This window comes from Nothobranchius furzeri, chromosome 2 (assembly GCF_043380555.1).
Source record: "Nothobranchius furzeri strain GRZ-AD chromosome 2, NfurGRZ-RIMD1, whole genome shotgun sequence".
Lineage (NCBI taxonomy): Eukaryota > Metazoa > Chordata > Actinopteri > Cyprinodontiformes > Nothobranchiidae > Nothobranchius > Nothobranchius furzeri.
Window position 1 is genome coordinate 101,454,672 of NC_091742.1, and position 18,151 is coordinate 101,472,822.

At 48.2% G+C, this 18,151-nt stretch overlaps 1 protein-coding gene across 6 annotated transcripts in view; it reads left to right on the forward strand.

Annotated features, from left to right (window-relative positions):
• Positions 1–1,703: 1,703 nt before the first annotated feature.
• The window catches only part of corin (corin, serine peptidase), a 42,375-nt gene continuing 25,927 nt past the window's right edge, over positions 1,704–18,151 (forward strand). Inside the window, exons 1-3 of one of the 6 annotated variants that reach the window (XM_070548702.1) lie at positions 1,704–1,923; positions 2,988–3,125; positions 17,564–17,887. In XM_070548702.1, the coding sequence (XP_070404803.1) occupies positions 1,839–1,923; positions 2,988–3,125; positions 17,564–17,887 (547 nt within the window). In that variant the 5' untranslated portion in view covers positions 1,704–1,838. Of the gene's footprint in view, positions 1,924–2,987; positions 3,126–14,844; positions 14,888–17,563; positions 17,888–18,151 lie in introns of those variants that run through there. The other 5 variants (XM_070548703.1, XM_070548701.1, XM_070548705.1 and 2 more) reach the window with 5 other exon arrangements.

An 18,151-nucleotide genomic window follows, 5' to 3' on the forward strand; every position in this document is an offset into this window, starting at 1 on the left:
AGCCTGAGATCAGTGGTCTCCTTTAAACTCACCTGTTCAGGCTTTGGTGAAGAAGAAGAAGAAAAGATCATTTCTATAGTGCCTCTCAAGATAAAAATCACGAGGCGCTTCACAAAAACAACAAAAAATGTTAAAATATAAAAAAGCATTTAGAAAATGTCTAAAAATATATTTAAAATGAGCAAAAATAGACAATTGTGATTAAAAATGTAAAGAAAGAGAGAGAGTGAACAGGAAAGAGGGAAACCAGTGGATCCTGAGGAAGGTGGAATAGGTGGGGAGAGCAGAATAAAGAGAGAGAGGTGAAGAAGGTCATACAAAAGCCAGCTTGAACAAGTGAGTCTTCAGCTGCTTTTTAAAGGAGACCACTGAGTCCACTGATCTCAGGCTCAGGGGGAGAGAGGTCCAGAGTCTGGGGGCCACAGCAGCAGATGATCTGTCACCTTTGACCTTTAGCCTGGTGCTGCACAACCAGTAGGCTTTGATCACTGGACCTCAGGGACCTGCTGGGGGTGTAGGGACTAAGAAGATCACCAATGTAAGATGGTGCTTGTCCATGTAAGGCCCTAAAGACCAGAACCAGGATCTTGAAATGAACCCTGAAGGTGACTGGCAGCCAGTGAAGCTGGAGGAGAAGCGGGGTGATGTGGGTGTGTTTGGAGGACTTGGTCAGAAGCCGAGCACAGGCGTTCTGAACCACCTGTAGATGGTTCAGGGAGGTTCTGCTCAGACACGTGAAAAGAGAGTTACAGTAGTCTAAGCGTGAGGAGATGAAGGTGTGGAGAACTGTCTCAAGTTCAGAGCGGGACAGAATGGGACTCAGCTTAGCAACGTTCCTGAGATGGAAGAAGGAAGAGCCAACAAGAGAACCGACATGAGAATCCAGGGTGAGAGCTGGGTCAAAGGTCACGCCAAGATTCCTGACGGAAGGTTTGGTGTGGGAAGCAAGCTGACCAAGAGAGTCTCTGACTTTGGGAACCAGCTTGTCTGGGGCACAGATGAGGATCTCAGTCTTATCTTCATTCAGCTGAAGAAAGCTCCCACCATCCAGGTTTTGATAGAGTCTAAGCAGGTGTGTAACAGCTGCAGCTTAGACATCTCATGGGGCTTAAAGGAGATGTACAGTTGGATGTCATCTGCATAAAGATGGTAGGAGATTCCTTTGAAGGAGCTCAGGATGTGCTGAAGAGGAAGCAGATAGAGGAGGAAGAGTAGAGGCCCCAGCACAGAACCTTGTGGGACACCATGGGTAAGAGAGGTGGTGGAGGACCTAAACTTGGAGACGGCCACAGAAAAGGAGCGCTCAGAGAGATGGACTCCAGAGCGCACCACCTCCCTCTCCTTGTTCTGCTCTCTCCACCTATTCCACCTTTCCCAGGATTTCCTCCTTCTTTCTCATTCTCTCTCCCTTTCCTCGGATTGTTTAATCACCATTTTGACTTTTCTCATTTCATGATATTTTAAATGGTTTAAAATCGTTTTTATTTATTGACTATTTTAGTTTTAGTTCTTGTGAAGCGCCTACTGATGTTTATCATGAGCGTGCTACGCTAAAGACCTCAGTCCTGACCCGGACCTGGGGCAGACTCTGGTCTAAGACTAGAACTTTCTCTCAATACTTTAATAGGTTTGTTTAGGTCACGTGACTGTTTGAGGCACGAGCATCGGGCACGAGGCTGTTGCCCCCGCAGTGTGTGTGTGTGTGTGTGTGTGTGTGTGTGTGTGTGTGTGTGTGTGTGTGTGTGATCCTGCTCACGTGCAGACTACCTGAACATGTGTGTGTCGGGGGCGGGGCCTGCTCGCTTAGTTCTCCAGCAGCTCGCGCGCAGCGGCGGTGGATGAGCCGGAGCCCAGCGGCGGCAGCAGCTCGTGTTGACCGGTCGGAGGGAGACCTTCTCCGGTGTCACCTTCAGCGGAGCGTGGGTGAGTGTGTCCTCGTGTCCTCGTGTCCTCTGACTCAGAGACGGCTTTGTCTCAGAGGGTTTGTGGAGCTTTCAGCTGATGATTAGGATATTTTCACCAGTTTAAATTAAAACCAGCTGTCTTACCATCAGACCAGACTAATCAATAACCCATCCAGATGAACAAACTTACTATTTCGGGACTGCCGTGCCGGACCTGCTGGATGTGGAACTTCTGTGGTGTTTCTGCGCGTTTGAACTTCACCTGGAAGCAGACCTGTAGAAGGAGTTATAGATCCACTAGATGAATAAATAACCAAACAGAATATTTACTGAGAAATCACGCTGTAACCATAGAAACCATATGTAACCATATGGCTGCGGTCTTTCTGCGTGGAGTTGCGTGTTCTCCGCATGCATGCGTGGGCTTCCGCGGGTATCTACAGGTCACAACGCACCCTACAGGTTAGCTATTGTACGTTACTCTGGATAAAAGCGTCTGTCAAGTAAATAAGCATAAGTAAACACGTGCGTGTGCGCGTGTGTGCGGGAGGAGGTGTGGAGTGTCATCCAGTCATGTCATCTAAAAATATCAGCAAGTTCAATGGAAACTACCCCTGACACCCCCCGCCCCCCAAAACAAAATTAGCCTGTGTGTGTGTGTGTGTGTGTGTGTGCGCGCGTGTGTGTGTGTGTGCGCGCGTGTGTGTGTGGGCGCGTGCGTGCGTGTGTGTGTGTGCGTGTGTGCGTGTGTGCGCGTGTGTGCGTGTGCGCGTGTGCGTGTGTGTGTGTGTGTGTGTGTGTGTGCGCGTGTGCGTGTGTGTGTGTGTGTGTGTGTGTGTGTGTGCGTCTGCGCGTGTGCGTGTGTGTGTGTGTGTGTGTGTGTGTGTGTGTGCGCGTGTGCGTGTGTGTGTGTGTGCGTCTGCGCGCGTGTGTGTGTGTGTGTGTGTGTGTGTGTGTGTGTGTGTTGGCTGGACACAGCACTCTACATAGTTTCCTTGCCTGGATATACTCTAGATCAAGTGGTGTTATCAAGACCTTCCTTGTCCCCCCCCCCCCCCCCCCCCCCCCCAACTCTGGCTCTAGGTCTCGAGGCCAGGATGGACAAGGAGTTGTGTCCTCACAAGCTGGAATCCACCAATCATATTCGGCTTCTCCTCTATATCCTGATTCCCACAGTCAGCCTCCTGGGGGCGCTGCTGCTGCTGGGCCTGGTCCTCACAGGTACTCTAACACACATGGGGAAGGGTGGAAGGGGAGGAGAGGGGAGGGGTGAGAGAGGGTGGGAGAGGACAGATGTCCCCTTACTACATGAGTGAAAGCCTGACATTGTTTTAGTCTGAAAAGGTGATTCTGATTGGCTGACAGACTCTGCTGTCATGGAGACCAGATGAAACACGCATGGCCCTTCATCAGTTCCCCTCATGAACAGAGCAGAGGAGGAGGGGAGAAAGAGGAGTAGAACAGGAGGATGGTGGAGAAACATCAAAGGAATGAAGAGCAGCACCTGAAGGACAACACCGTTAGACTAATCTGTAGAAAACTAGAAGTGACGGTGTTAACTCCAACCTAACCGTTTATTCCACTGATGACATGAAGTAGGTTAAAGATTCTCCATGGTAACGGCCGAGCAGCATCACCACATCAGCTGATCCACCCTAATGTTACAGAGGCGCTCTCATTAAAGCACAGCTGTGGTTCTAGCACCAGGAGCTCTGGTGAAAGTGTTCACAGGTCCGAGCACACCACCCTGTGGCACACCTGCAGGGGGATGGGTCAGACTTTTATTTTGAAACGGCTAACTGGCTTCTGTGGAAGTGTTTTATTAACAAGGAGAGGAAACAGCGGATCATCCGTTAGTGACTTGTGTTTTAGTTTAAAGGCATGAGAGCCGAGGGTGGCTGGTTGTCATGGTAACAGACAACTTAGATATGTATGCCTGTTGTATTCTTACACGAGCCACGTTTACATGGACACAATTAATGGGATTGAACGTCCAATCAGATCAAAAGTTCTGCATGTAAACATGTCAGTCAGAATGTTCTGACCCGATTCGGCCCGATCAGAATGAAGTTTCAATCCGACGGAGAGGTGGTTTAGTCCGATGGTCATAGACGTGCGCGTGCAGCCGTTCAGGTTGTTGGAGTAAAATAACGCCCGCTGCTCGTGTGTGCAGCAGCCAGCAAGCCTCCCGCCTCAGTCAGACCACCTGACTTAAACAACGACGCCTCAGTAACGAGCGCCGCTTTTACATATGATGGCGAGCGTCGCCGTTTCTGTCATCTAATCCAGACCTTGTGTTTGTGGGTTAGCTTAGCTTAGGGTAGAATAAAAATCTGATGGTTGCACAAATCATTCAAGTCTGTACTGGAAACACGCAGATTCATGTTGGGTCTGCTGCACGGATCTGTTCCTGCAGCAGGAGATGGAGGCGTGCTCCTAAAGAAGGCCGGGTGACATCGGTTAAACACACCTGGTTTGGGTTTAAGGAGGCTGGTGTTGGGGAGAAACACATCGTCTGTTAAATATTCTGGATAAACGCACGCTAACGCAGATGAGATGTGGTTAGTTTATGAACACATGATGATCACATGATGAACACATGATGATCACATGATAATCTCACATGATCACATGATAATCACACGATGAACACATGATAATCACACGATGAACACATGATAATCACACGATGAACACATGATAATCACACGATGAACACCTGATGAACACCTGATGAACACATGATGATCACATGATAATCACACGATGATCACACGATGATCACACGATGAACACCTGATGAACACCTGATGAACACACGATGATCACATGATAATCTCACGATGATCACATGATAATCACACGATGATCACACGATGATCACACGATGAACACATGATGAAGACACAATGAACACATGATGATCACACGATGATCACATGATGAAGACACAATGAACACATGATGATCACATGATAATCTCACGATGATCACATGATAATCACACGATGATCACACGATGATCACATGATGAACACACGATGATCACACGATGAACACATGATGAACACACGATGATCACACGATGAACACCTGATGAACACATGATAATCACACGATGATCACACGATGATCACACGATGAACACATGATGAAGACACAATGAACACATGATGATCACACGATGATCACATGATGAAGACACAATGAACACATGATGATCACATGATAATCTCACGATGATCACATGATAATCACACGATGATCACACGATGATCACACGATGAACACATGATGAAGACACAATGAACACATGATGATCACACGATGATCACATGATGAAGACACAATGAACACATGATAATCTCACGATGATCACACGATGATCACATGATGAACACACGATGATCACATGATGAACACATGATGAACACATGATGAACACATGATGAACACCTGATGAACACATGATGAACACAGGCTTCCAGGCTTTCTAAACACCTCGTTTCAAGAAATGATCCAGGAAAGCAGGAAGAATTGTTTTTTCTCTTTTTCCATTTAGTTTCATGACGTTTGTTTCTGGGACAGGGTTAGGGTTAGGTGCACACACACTCACCGAGAGGATTACCAGGACCACCACACTAATACGGTGTTGGACCCCCTTTCTCCTTCAGAACTGCCTTAATTCTACGTGGCGTTGATCCAACAAGGAGCTGAAAGCATCTTTAGAAATGTCGGCCATATTGATAGGACAGCATGTTGCAGCTGATGGAGATGTGTGGGACGCACATCCAGGGCACGAAGCTCCCGTTCCTCCACATCCCAAAGATGCTCTATCAGGTTGAGATCTGGTGACGGTGGGGGTCGCTGTAGTAGTGAACTCATCGTCATGTTCAAGAAACCAGTTAGAAATGATTGGAGCTTTATGACATGGTGCATCATCCTGCTGGAAGTAGCCATCAGAGGATGGGTACATGGTGGTCATGAAGGGATGGACATGGTCAGAAACAATGCTCAGCTAGCCCGTGGCATTTAATCCATGCCCAGTTGGCACTAAGGGACCTAAAGTGTACCAAGAAAGCATCCCCCACACCATTACACCTCCACCACCAGCCTGCACAGTGGTAACAAGGCATGATGGATCCATGTTCTCGTTCTGTTTACGCCAAATTCTGACTCTACCATCTGGATGTCTCAACAGAAATGGAGACTCATCAGACCCGGCAGCATTTTTCCAGTCTTCAACTGTCCAGTTTTGGTGAGCCGGTGCAAACTGTAGTCACTTTCTCCTGTTAGTGGTGGAGATGAGTGGTACCTACCCGGTGGGGTCTTCTGCTGTTGTAGCCCATCCGCCTCAAGGTTGTGCGTGTTGTGGCTTCACAGATGCTTTGCTGCGTTCCTCGGTTGTAAAGAGGGTTAGGGTTAGGGTCTTCTATCAGCTTGAATCAGTCGGCCCGTTCTCCTCTGACCGCTAGCATCAACAAGGCATTTGGCCCACAGGACTGCCGCATACTGGATTTTTTCCCTTTTCACACTATTCTTTGTAAACCCTAGAAGTGGTTGTGGGTGAAAATCCCAGTAACTGAGCAGATGGTGAAATACTCAGACCGGCCCGTCTGGCACCAACAACCATGCTACGCTCAGAATAGCTTAAATCAGTTCAGTTCATTTTTATTTCAAACATTTCACACATGTATCATAACAAAATATAATTCCATCATTAGTTTGAAAAGGAGTAGGCAGAAGTAATTACTTATCTGTCCCTACCCCCATTTGTACCTCATTCATTTAATTTTCTTTCAGTCTGAAATTAAACAAACAACATATGAGAAAAAAACTATATATATATATATATATATATATATATATATATAGTCGTCGCCTTCCTCCGCCCGATCTGATGAGTTTCCATTTCTGTTGAGACATTCAGATGGTAGAGTCAGAATTTGGCGTAAACAGAATGAGAACATGGATCCATCATCACTGTGGAATTTACCTTCACCACCCTCCCCCTCACTCCCCACCCATGAGGTCTTCTCACCACACACCTCCACCACAAACCTACACATTCATGAAGCAGATGTAAAGGAGCAGTTCAGGTCTCTTAACACACGAAAAGCCCTGATGGCGTGGCTCCTGCCGCTCTACAGCACTGTGCTGAAGAGCTGGCCCCAGTGTTTACGAGCATCTTCAACTTCTCACTGGAGGCATCTCATGTGCCTGCCTGCTTCAAGATCTCCACCATCTGTCCCCAAGAAACCCAGAACCACTGGACTAAATGACTACAGACCTGTGGCTCTGACATCTGTGGTCATGAAGTCATGTGAGCACCTAGTTCTCCCCACCTCAAGACCCTCACAGCCCCCCTCCTGGACCCCCTGCAGTTTGCATACAGAGCAAACAGGTCTGTAGATGACACAGTCAACACGGCTCTACAATTCATCCTGCAGCATCTGGACTCCCCAGGTACCTACGCCAGGATATTGTTCGTGGACTTCAGCTCTGCATTCAACACAATCCTGCCAGGCCTCCTCCAAGACAAAATGTCCCAGATGAACATGCCTGACCCCATCTGCAGGTGGATCACTGACTTCCTGACAGACAGGAAACAACAAGTCAGGCTGGGGAAGAACGTCTCGGACCTACGGACCATCAGCACCGGCGCACCACAGGGCTGTGTTCTTTCCCCTCTGCTCTTCTCCCTGTACACCAACAGCTGCACCTCCAAGCATGAGTCTGTCAAACTAATTAAGTTTGCTGACGACACCACCATCATCGGACTCATCTCTAATGGGGATGAGTCCGCTTACAGAATGGAGGCTGAGCGGCTGGTGTCCTGGTGCAGCCACCACAACCTGGTGCTGAACACCCAGAAGACAGCGGAGGTTGTTGTGGACTTTAGGAAACACACACACCCCATCCCCCCCTTAAACCTGTCTGACACTCCCATCACGATGGTGGACTCATGTCGCTTCCTGGGCACCACCATCACCCAGGACCTCAAATGGGAGCCCACCATCACCACCATCAGAAAAAAGGCCCAGCAGAGGATGTACTTCCTGGGGCAGTTGAAGAAATTCAACCTATCACCACAGTCGATGAGGCAGTTCTACACCGCTATCATCGAGTCCATCCTCACCTCCTCCATCACCGTGTGGTACGCTGGAGCTACCACCAGGGACAAGAAGAGGCTGCAGCGTGTCGTGCGCTCTGCAGAGAAGGTCACTGGCTGCAAACTCCCCTCCATTCAAGATCTGTACACCTCTAGGACACTGAGGTGTGCAGGTCGGATAATAGCTGACTCGTCTCACCCTGGACACGGTCTCTTCGACTCGCTCCCATCTGGCAGAAGGCTCAGATCCATTCGGACCAGAACCTCTCACCACAAAAACAGTTTTTTCCCCTCTGCAGTTGGACTTTTGAATGAACATCCTAGGGCAGCCCACTCAAGTTGATTGGTCCCAGTCACGTGACCCGATGCTGTGCTTGAACCATTCAGCAAACACTCAGATTAGTACCTACACGGAGTAGATAGCTGCTTCTCTAATTCCTGCCACTTTTTACATTAATAATTTTATCATGAGTGTTTTATTACTTCCTATATTTGCTTATCTCTTAATCATTATTATTTTTCTATCTTACCTTCTGCACCAAAATACCGCAGCAATTTCCTAATGTTGTGACTTGTCACACATATGGCAATAAAAACTTCTGATTCTGATTATCCGGGTCCGGGTCGCAGGGGCAGCATACAAACTAGGGAGCTCCAGACCGTCCTCTCCCCGGCCACCTCCACCAGCTCTTCCGGCAGGACTCCAAGGCGTTCCAGGACCAGATTGGAGATGCAACCTCTCCAATGTGTCCTGGGTCGACCCGGGGGCCTCCTGCCAGCAGGGCATGCCTGAAACACCTCCCCAGGGAGGCGTCCAGATGCCCAAACCACCTTCACTGGCTCCTTTCGATCCGGAGGAGCAGCGGTTCTACTCCGAGTCCCTCCCGAATGTCCGAGCTCCTCACCCTATCTCTAAGGCTGAGCCCGGCCACCCTACGGAGGAAACTCATTTCGGCCGCTTGTATCCGCAATCTCGTTCTTTCGGTCATTACCCAAAGCTCATGACCATAGGTGAGGATTGGGACGTAGATCGACCGGTAAATCGAGAGCCTGGCTTTCTGGCTCAGCTCCCTCTTCACCACGACAGATCGGCTCAGCGTCCGCATCACTGCAGACGCCGAACCAGTCCGCCTGTCGATCTCCCGATCCCTCCTACCCTCACTCGTGAACAAGACCCCGAGATACTTAAACTCCTCCACTTGAGGTAGGACCTCTCCTCCGACCCGGAGTTGGCAAGCCACCCTTTTTCGGTCGAGAACCATGCTCTCAGATTTGGAGGTGCTGATCCTCAGCCCAGCCACTTCACACTCGGCCGCGAACCTACCCAGCAAGAGCTGAAGGTCAGAGCTGGATGAAGCTAGGAGGACCACATCATGAAGGTCAGAGCTGGATGTAGCTAGGAGGACCACATCATCCGCAAAAAGCAGAGACGAGATTCTCCTGCCACCAAACTCGACACACTCCACACCACGGCTGCGCCTAGACATTCTGTCCATAAAGGTAATGAACAGAACCGGTGACAAAGAGCAGCCCTGGCGGAGTCCAACCCTCACCGGGAACAGGTCCGACTCACTACTGGCTATGCGGACCAAACTCACGCTCCTCTGGTAAAGGGACTGAATGGCCCTTAACAGAAAGCCACCCACCCCATACTCCTGGAGCGTCCCCCACAGGGTGCCCCTGGGGACACGGTCCTAAGCCTTCTCCAAATCAACAAAACACGTGGATTGGTTGGGCAAACTCCCATGCCCCCTCCATCACACTTGCAAGGGTATAGAGCTGGTCCACAGTTCCACGGCCAGGACGAAAACCACATTGCTCCTCCTCTATCTGAGATTCAACTATCGATCGGACCCTCCTCTCCAGTACCTTGGAGTAGACCTTTCCAGGGAGGCTGAGGAGTGTGATCCCCCTATAGTTGGAACACACCCTCAGGTCACCCTTCTTAAAGATGGGGACCACCACCCCGGTCTGCCACTCCACAGGAACTGCCCCCGATGACCACGCAATGTTGCAGAGACGTGTCAACCATGACAGCCCTACAACATCCATAGCCTTGAGATACCCAGATTGAACCTCATCTGCCCCCGGGGCTCTGCCACTGTGTAGTTGTTTGACTACCTCAGCAACTTCTGCCCCCGAGATTGGACAGTCTATCCCCAGGTCTCCCGGCTCTGGTTCCTCCTCGGAATGCGCATAGGTGGGATTGAGGAGCTCCTCAAAGTATTCCTTCCACCGTCCGACTATAGCCCCAGTTGACGTCAGCAGCTCCCCATCCCCACTGTAAACAGTGTGAGCGAGTTGCTGCCTTCCTCTCCTGAGGCGCCGGACAGTTTGCCAGAACCTCTTTGGAGCCGATTGATAGTCTTTCTCCATGGCCTCACCAAACTCCTCCCACGCCCGAGATTTTGCCTCGGCAACTGCCACTGCTGCACCCCGCTTGGCTATCCGGTATCTGTCTGCTGTCTCCGGAGACCCACAGACCAGCCACGCCCTGTAGGCCTCCTCCTTCAGCCTGACGGCTCCCCGATCCTCTGGTGTCCACCAGCGGGTACGGGGGTTGCCACCACGACTGGCACCGGCCACCTTGTGACCACAGCTAGCAACAGCCGCCTAAACAATCGCAGAGTGGAACAAGGCCCACTCAGTCAATGTCCCCCACTGCTCTCGGGACGCTGTCAAAGATCTGCCTGAGGTGGGAGTTGAAGACCGTCTTAACAAGTTCTTCTGCCAGGCGTTCCCAGCAGACCCTCACTATGCGTTTGGGTCTGCCAGGTCTACGTGGCATCTTCCCCTGCCATCTGATCCAACTCACCATCAGGTGGTGATCAGTTGACAGCTCCGCTCCTCTCTTCACTCGGGTGTCCAAAACATACGGCCGCAGGTCAGATGATACGACTCCAAGTCCATCATCGACCTGCGACCTAGGCTGCCCTGATACCAAGTGTACCGATGGGCATCCTTATGTTCAAACATGGTGTTCGTTATGGCCAAACTGCGGCTTGCACAGAAGTCCAATAACGAAACACCACTCGAGTTCAGATCAGGCGGGGTGTTCCTCCCAATTACACCACTCCAGGTCATGCTGTCATTGCCCACGTGAGCATTAAAGTCCCCCAGCAGGACAATGGAGTCCCCTGATGGAGCACTATCTAGCACTCGTCCCAGGGACTCCAAAAAGGGTGGGTACTCTGAACTGATATTTGGCCCGTAAGCACAAACAACAGTCAGGACCCGTTCCCCGACCCGAAGGCGCAGGGAAGCCACCCTCTCGTCCCCCGGAGTAAACCTCAACACACAGGCAGAGAGTCTTGGGGCTAACAAAAAGCTGTGGATCCAACTGTGGACCCACCACCCCAGGAGGAACACGAAGGGTCCGGTGCAATGTGGATCGGGTGGTAGACCAAGGCGGGAGCCTTGGCGATCGGGAGCTTGTCCGATCCCCGGACAAGAAAACTGGTTTATACACACACACACACACACACACACACACACACACACACACACACACACACACACACACATATGTATATATATATATATATATATATATATATATATATATATATATATATTAGGGGTGGGAAAAATGATCGATTCTAAGATGCATCGCGATTCAGCCGTGCATGATTCCGCATCGGTGCAGCAACGTGACATAATGAGATTTTCTCCCTATGTCTATGTCGGGGGTCGGCAACCCGCGGCTCTGGAGCCGCATGCAGCTCTTCCATTCAATTCAATTCAATTCAATTCAAGTTTATTTATATAGCGCCAAATCCCGACAAGAGTCGTCTCAAGGCACTTCACATAATAAACATTCCAATTCAGGTCAGTTCAATCAGAAATAATGTTTCCTATGTAAGGAACCCAGCAGGTTGCATCAAGTCACTGACTAATGTCAGTGACTATACAGCAATCCTCATTCTAAGCAAGCATGCAGCGACAGTGGAGAGGAAAACTCCCTTTTAACAGGAAGAAACCTCCAGAGAATCCTGGCTCAGTATAAGCAGCCATCCTCCACGACTCACTGGGGATGGAGAAGACAGAGCAGACACACACACACACACACACACACACACACACACACACACACACACACACACACACACACACACACACACACACACACACACACACACACACACACACACACACACACACACACACACACACACACACACACACACACACACACACACACACACACACACAGACACACAAGACAAAGTAATGTGTCTATAGTTCTATTGTGATTTCTTAGTAAATATTGTATTTGGTGAGAGATAAACTTTATTGTATTTATCCTAGTGGATCTATATTAAACGGATAAACTAGTAGTAGCACATCCAACGTCAAAGAGAGTAAAAAGTTATTATCAGGAGAGGGAGAAAGAGAAAGGAAAGGACAAAAGATGGGGAGGGGTTCCACAAAAATTAACGAGTCTGCTTCTAGACCTGCAGAAAAGGGACACACAACAGTACAACAGGAGCAAACTATCAGTGCGTCAGCCTGATGAGGAAATATAAAATCATTGTTTAACTGAACAATCACACGATAATAAATCATAGTGCATTTAGTGCCAACCACAGCCTTGAGACGTGTGTTGAACGTGCCCAAGCCCATACTTTTGAGAGCACCATGTGAGCAGCAAATACTCTATTTGGTGAGAGATAAACTTTATTGTATTTATCCTAGTGGATCTATAATTAAACGGGTAAACTAGTAGTAGCACATCCAACGTCAAGGAAAACAAAAAGTTATTATCAGGAGAGGGAGAATGTTTAAGTGGTTAGCAGCAGTGTGCTAGTCGATGGCCCCCTCCATGAGGCCACCACAGCTCAGCAGAACATCGTTGTAGCTTCTTCTGGGGAGAAAAACACTTAGAGAGAAAATAAAGTTAACAGCTGAAATAGCAGGAAATAATACAGTTAAAGAGCAGATAGTAGAAGAAAGCAGTAGAGTGTGGAAAGTGGTCAGTGTGTCCTCCAGCAGTCTAAGCCTATAGCAGCATAACTACAGAGATAACTCTGGATAATCTATCCTATTTAGATGTAGGCATGTTGGAGGCAGGGCAAGGGAGAGCCGTCTTTACCGACTGTACACTCCACCTCCCTCTACTCCCCCACTTGTCCAGATCTAGGCTAACATCAGATTTTAACCATAGGCCCTATCAAATAAAAATGTTTTAAGCCTATTCTTAAAAGTAGACAAAGTGTCTGCCTCACGGACTAAAGCTGGGAGCTGGTTCCACAGGAGAGGAGCCTGATAACTAAAAGATCTGCCTCCCATCCTAAGTTTAGATATTCTGGGAACCACCAGTAGACCTGCAGTCTGAGAGCGAAGTGCTCGGTTAGGAACGTATGGAACAATCAGATCACTGATGTATGATGGAGCTTGATTATTAAGAGCTTTATATGTGAGAAGAAGGATCTTAAAATCTATTCTGAATTTAACAGGTAGCCAATGTAGGGAAGCTAAGACAGGAGAGATATGATCTCTCTTTTTAATTCTCATCAGAACTCTAGCTGCAGCATTTTGGACAAGCTGAAGACTTTTAACTACATTCTGTGGACTTCCTGAGAGTAATGGATTACAGTAATCCAGTCTTGATGTAATAAATGCATGAACTAGTTTTTCAGCATCACTCCTGGAAAGGATGCTTCTAATCTTAGCAATATTCCGAAGGTGGAAAAAGGAAATCCTACAAACTTGTGAAACCTGGGATTTGAATGACATGTCCTGGTCAAAGATAACACCAACGTTCCTTACTTTGTTCTCGTGTTCTCTACATCTTTCAAGACATTCAGCTCATTTTGACAGTTTTGCTTAATTTCAGCTTCAGTTCAGCTGTTCAGCAGCTTCAGCTTACAGTTTCAGCTATCCAGCATTCAAACAGCATTTGTGCAGTAAATGCAATTTTTCTAGTTAATTATTCTAATGGCCTTTTTCTGTATTATAGTTATCGTCTGTACGTTGCTTTTGTATGCGTTTCCCCAGACCTCTACACAGTAACTCATATATAGCAGTAGTAAAGCACAGTATAATATGTGCAGGGCTTTCTGATCCAACATCTTCTTTGCTTTCCCCAGGATGGCAACGACCCGTGCCAATTTCCCCCAAACATAAGTAATGTGTGGCTTCCAACAGAGCTTATGGTCAATGATCACACCAAGAAATTTTATTTCATTTACCCTTTCTAAATATACATTATCCACACACATTTCCATTTTGATGTTTTTCTTTTGGTTACCAAATAACATAAATCTGGTTTTATCTAGATTCAATGATAATTTTTTTATATCAAACCACTTTTTTAATATCGTTAATTCCTGTGTGATCATCTCCAAGACCTGTGTCGATTCCACACCTGAACACAGTATATTTGTGTCATCTGCAAATATTACAAACTTTAAATTTTTCATACTCTGCAGATATCATTTAAGTACATAATAAACAATTCTGGTCCCAGTACTGAACCTTGAGGTACTCCACAAGCTATATCCATCAAATCAGATTTGTATTCATTTATTTGTACATATTGTTTCCTATTCCCTACATAGCTTTTTAACCAATCCCCAACGATTCCCCTAAACCCGTACCTTTCCATTTTTTAATAGAATTTCATGATTAACAGTATTGAATGCCTTTTTTAGGTCTAAAGTAACTCAGAGTGCATACGTCTTATTATCCATACAGTCCGTTATCTCTTACATTAAATCTATCAATCACCTTTCTTTCCCATTCTGACTTTCAGGAGATGGTCTTGACCAGGACCACACCCCTAAATGCACTGAAGCAACTGCCCTGTGATTGGCTGATTAGATAATTGCATCAATGAGAAGTTGAACAGGTGTTCCTAATGATCCTTGAGGTGAGCGTTAACTCACGGCATAATCGGATCATTTTAGTTAGTGTCTGCGTAAACGGAGATTCCGGATTTCCGATTAACCTGGATTTTCATCGGATTGGGGAAATTTGGAGCATATAAACGTGGCTAGTGATTCTTCTTCACCCTCAGGTGGTCCCTTAAGCCAGACACTGGAAACCAACTGGTCTGTTCAGGTGGGAGGGGCTTTAGACACAAAAGTAGTTCTGCCATGGCTCTGGTACTCTCACCAAACGGCTAAAGTGTATACCTGAAACAATTTATTTATAATAGAACCTTTAGATGAACCTGAATCCGCTTTCAGATAACACCTGGATCTGTGTGAACACCTGGATCTGAGAGAACACCTGGATCTGGGTGAACACCTGGATCTGGGTGAACACCTGGATCTGTGTGAACACCTGGATCTGGGTGAACACCTGGATCTGTGTGAACACCTGGATCTGGGTGAACACCTGGATCTGTGTGAACACCTGGATCTGAGATCTGAGAGAACACCTGGATCTGGGTGAACACCTGGATCTGTGTGAATACCTGGATCTGAGAGAACACCTGGATCTGTGTGAACACCTGGATCTGCGTGAATACCTGGATCTGAGAGAACACCTAGATCTGAGATCTGAGAGAACACCTGGATCTGTGTGAACACCTGGATCTGTGTGAACACCTGGATCTGGGTGAACACCTGGATCTGTGTGAACACCTAGATCTGAGATCTGAGAGAACACCTGGATCTGGGTGAACACCTGGATCTGTGTGAATACCTGGATCTGAGAGAACACCTGGATCTGTGTGAACACCTGGATCAGCGTGAACACCTGGATCTGTGTGAACACCTGGATCTGAGATCTGAGAGAACACCTGGATCTGTGTGAACACCTGGATCTGTGTGAACACCTGGATCTGAGATCTGAGAGAACACCTGGATCTGGGTGAACACCTGGATCTGTGTGAACACCTGGATCTGTGTGAACACCTGGATCTGAGATCTGAGAGAACACCTGGATCTGGGTGAACACATGGATCTGTGTGAATACCTGGATCTGAGATCTGAGAGAACACCTGGATCTGTGTGAACACCTGGTTCTGTGTGAACACCTGGATCTGAGATCTGAGAGAACACCTGGATCTGTGTGAACACCTGGATCTGTGTGAACACCTGGATCTGAGATCTGAGAGAACACCTGGATCTGGGTGAACACCTGGATCTGTGTGAATACCTGGATCTGAGATCTGAGAGAACACCTGGATCTGTGTGAACACCTGGATCTGAGATCTGGGTGAACACCTGGATCTGGGTGAACACCTGGATCTGTGTGAACACCTGGATCTGTGTGAACACCTGGATCTGAGATCTGAGAGAACACCTGGATCTGTGTGAACACCTGGATCTGAGAGAACACCTGGATCTGTGTGAACACCTGGACCTGGGTGAACACCTGGATCTGTGTGAACACCTGGATCTGAGATCTGAGAGAACACCTGGATCTGGGTGAACACCTGGATCTGCGTGAATACCTGGATCTGAGAGAACGCCTGGATCTGTGTGAACACCTGGATCTGCGTGAATACCTGGATCTGAGAGAACGCCTGGATCTGTGTGAACACCTGGATCTGCGTGAACACCTGGATCTGTGTGAACACCTGGATCTGTGTGAACACCTAGATCTGAGATCTGAGAGAACACCTGGATCTGTGTGAACACCTGGATCTGAGAGAACACCTGGATCTGTGTGAACACCTGGATCTGGGTGAACACCTGGATCTGTGTGAACACCTAGATCTGAGATCTGAGAGAACACCTGGATCTGGGTGAACACCTGGATCTGTGTGAATACCTGGATCTGAGAGAACACCTGGATCTGTGTGAACACCTGGATCAGCGTGAACACCTGGATCTGTGTGAACACCTGGATCTGAGATCTGAGAGAACACCTGGATCTGTGTGAACACCTGGATCTGTGTGAACACCTGGATCTGTGTGAACACCTGGATCTGAGATCTGAGAGAACACCTGGATCTGGGTGAACACCTGGATCTGTGTGAACACCTGGATCTGTGTGAACACCTGGATCTGAGATCTGAGAGAACACCTGGATCTGGGTGAACACCTGGATCTGAGATCTGAGAGAACACCTGGATCTGTGTGAACACCTGGTTCTGTGTGAACACCTGGATCTGAGATCTGAGAGAACACCTGGATCTGGGTGAACACCTGGATCTGTGTGAATACCTGGATCTGAGATCTGAGAGAACACCTGGATCTGTGTGAACACCTGGATCTGAGATCTGGGTGAACACCTGGATCTGGGTGAACACCTGGATCTGGGTGAACACCTGGTTCTGTGTGAACACCTGGATCTGTGTGAACACCTGGATCTGAGATCTGAGAGAACACCTGGATCTGGGTGAACACCTGGATCTGGGTGAACACCTGGATCTGTGTGAACACCTGGATCTGGGTGAACACCTGGATCTGGGTGAACACCTGGATCTGAGATCTGAGAGAACACCTGGATCTGTGTGAACACCTGGATCTGAGATCTGCGTAAACACCTGGATCTGTGTGAACACCTGATCTGAGATCTGAGAGAACACCTGGATCTGCGTGAACATCTGGATCTGATAATGGGATTCTTACATCATCTTTTTTTCCCTCAGGTATTTTTAGCAGCAGCTTTCTGGCTTTTGGCCTGCTCCCCAGTCCTGAGCCCATCTCTGACAGTAGTCATGGTTACCTTGGCAACAGCACAAACAGCCTCTTCACCTCTCCATCGTCAGAGGTGGAGAATGTCACCTCGTTTCCAGAAGAGGTAGCACACTACAGTCAGAGCACAATGACCTCCATCACTGCTACACCCACATCCGCCTCATCTCAGGCTCCGCCCACTCGGCCATACACAAAACTCTCTAACTGGCTGACCTCTGTGACATCGCCGAGCACACCCTGGCCAACAGGTAGCACCACAGCAGCACCTGATCCAGGTAAGTTTGCTGCTGTCTAGCTGAGAACCAAAACATGCTTTTATTCTGAAGGAGAGGTGTAAGCGATCTGTGCAGGAGGGACTTTCTGTCGTGTGAGACTCACAGGAGAACACCATTTCCCAGAATCCTTTGCTGCAGTCTCATCCTGTCCTTCCTGCCAAAGTGAAATCCTATTAAAGTCGCTGTGAGGACAGACGCAGACTCGGAGCTGAATTCTGATGGGCTGTCCTCTGTCTTGGAGAGGACGGCTGATTTATGAGGACA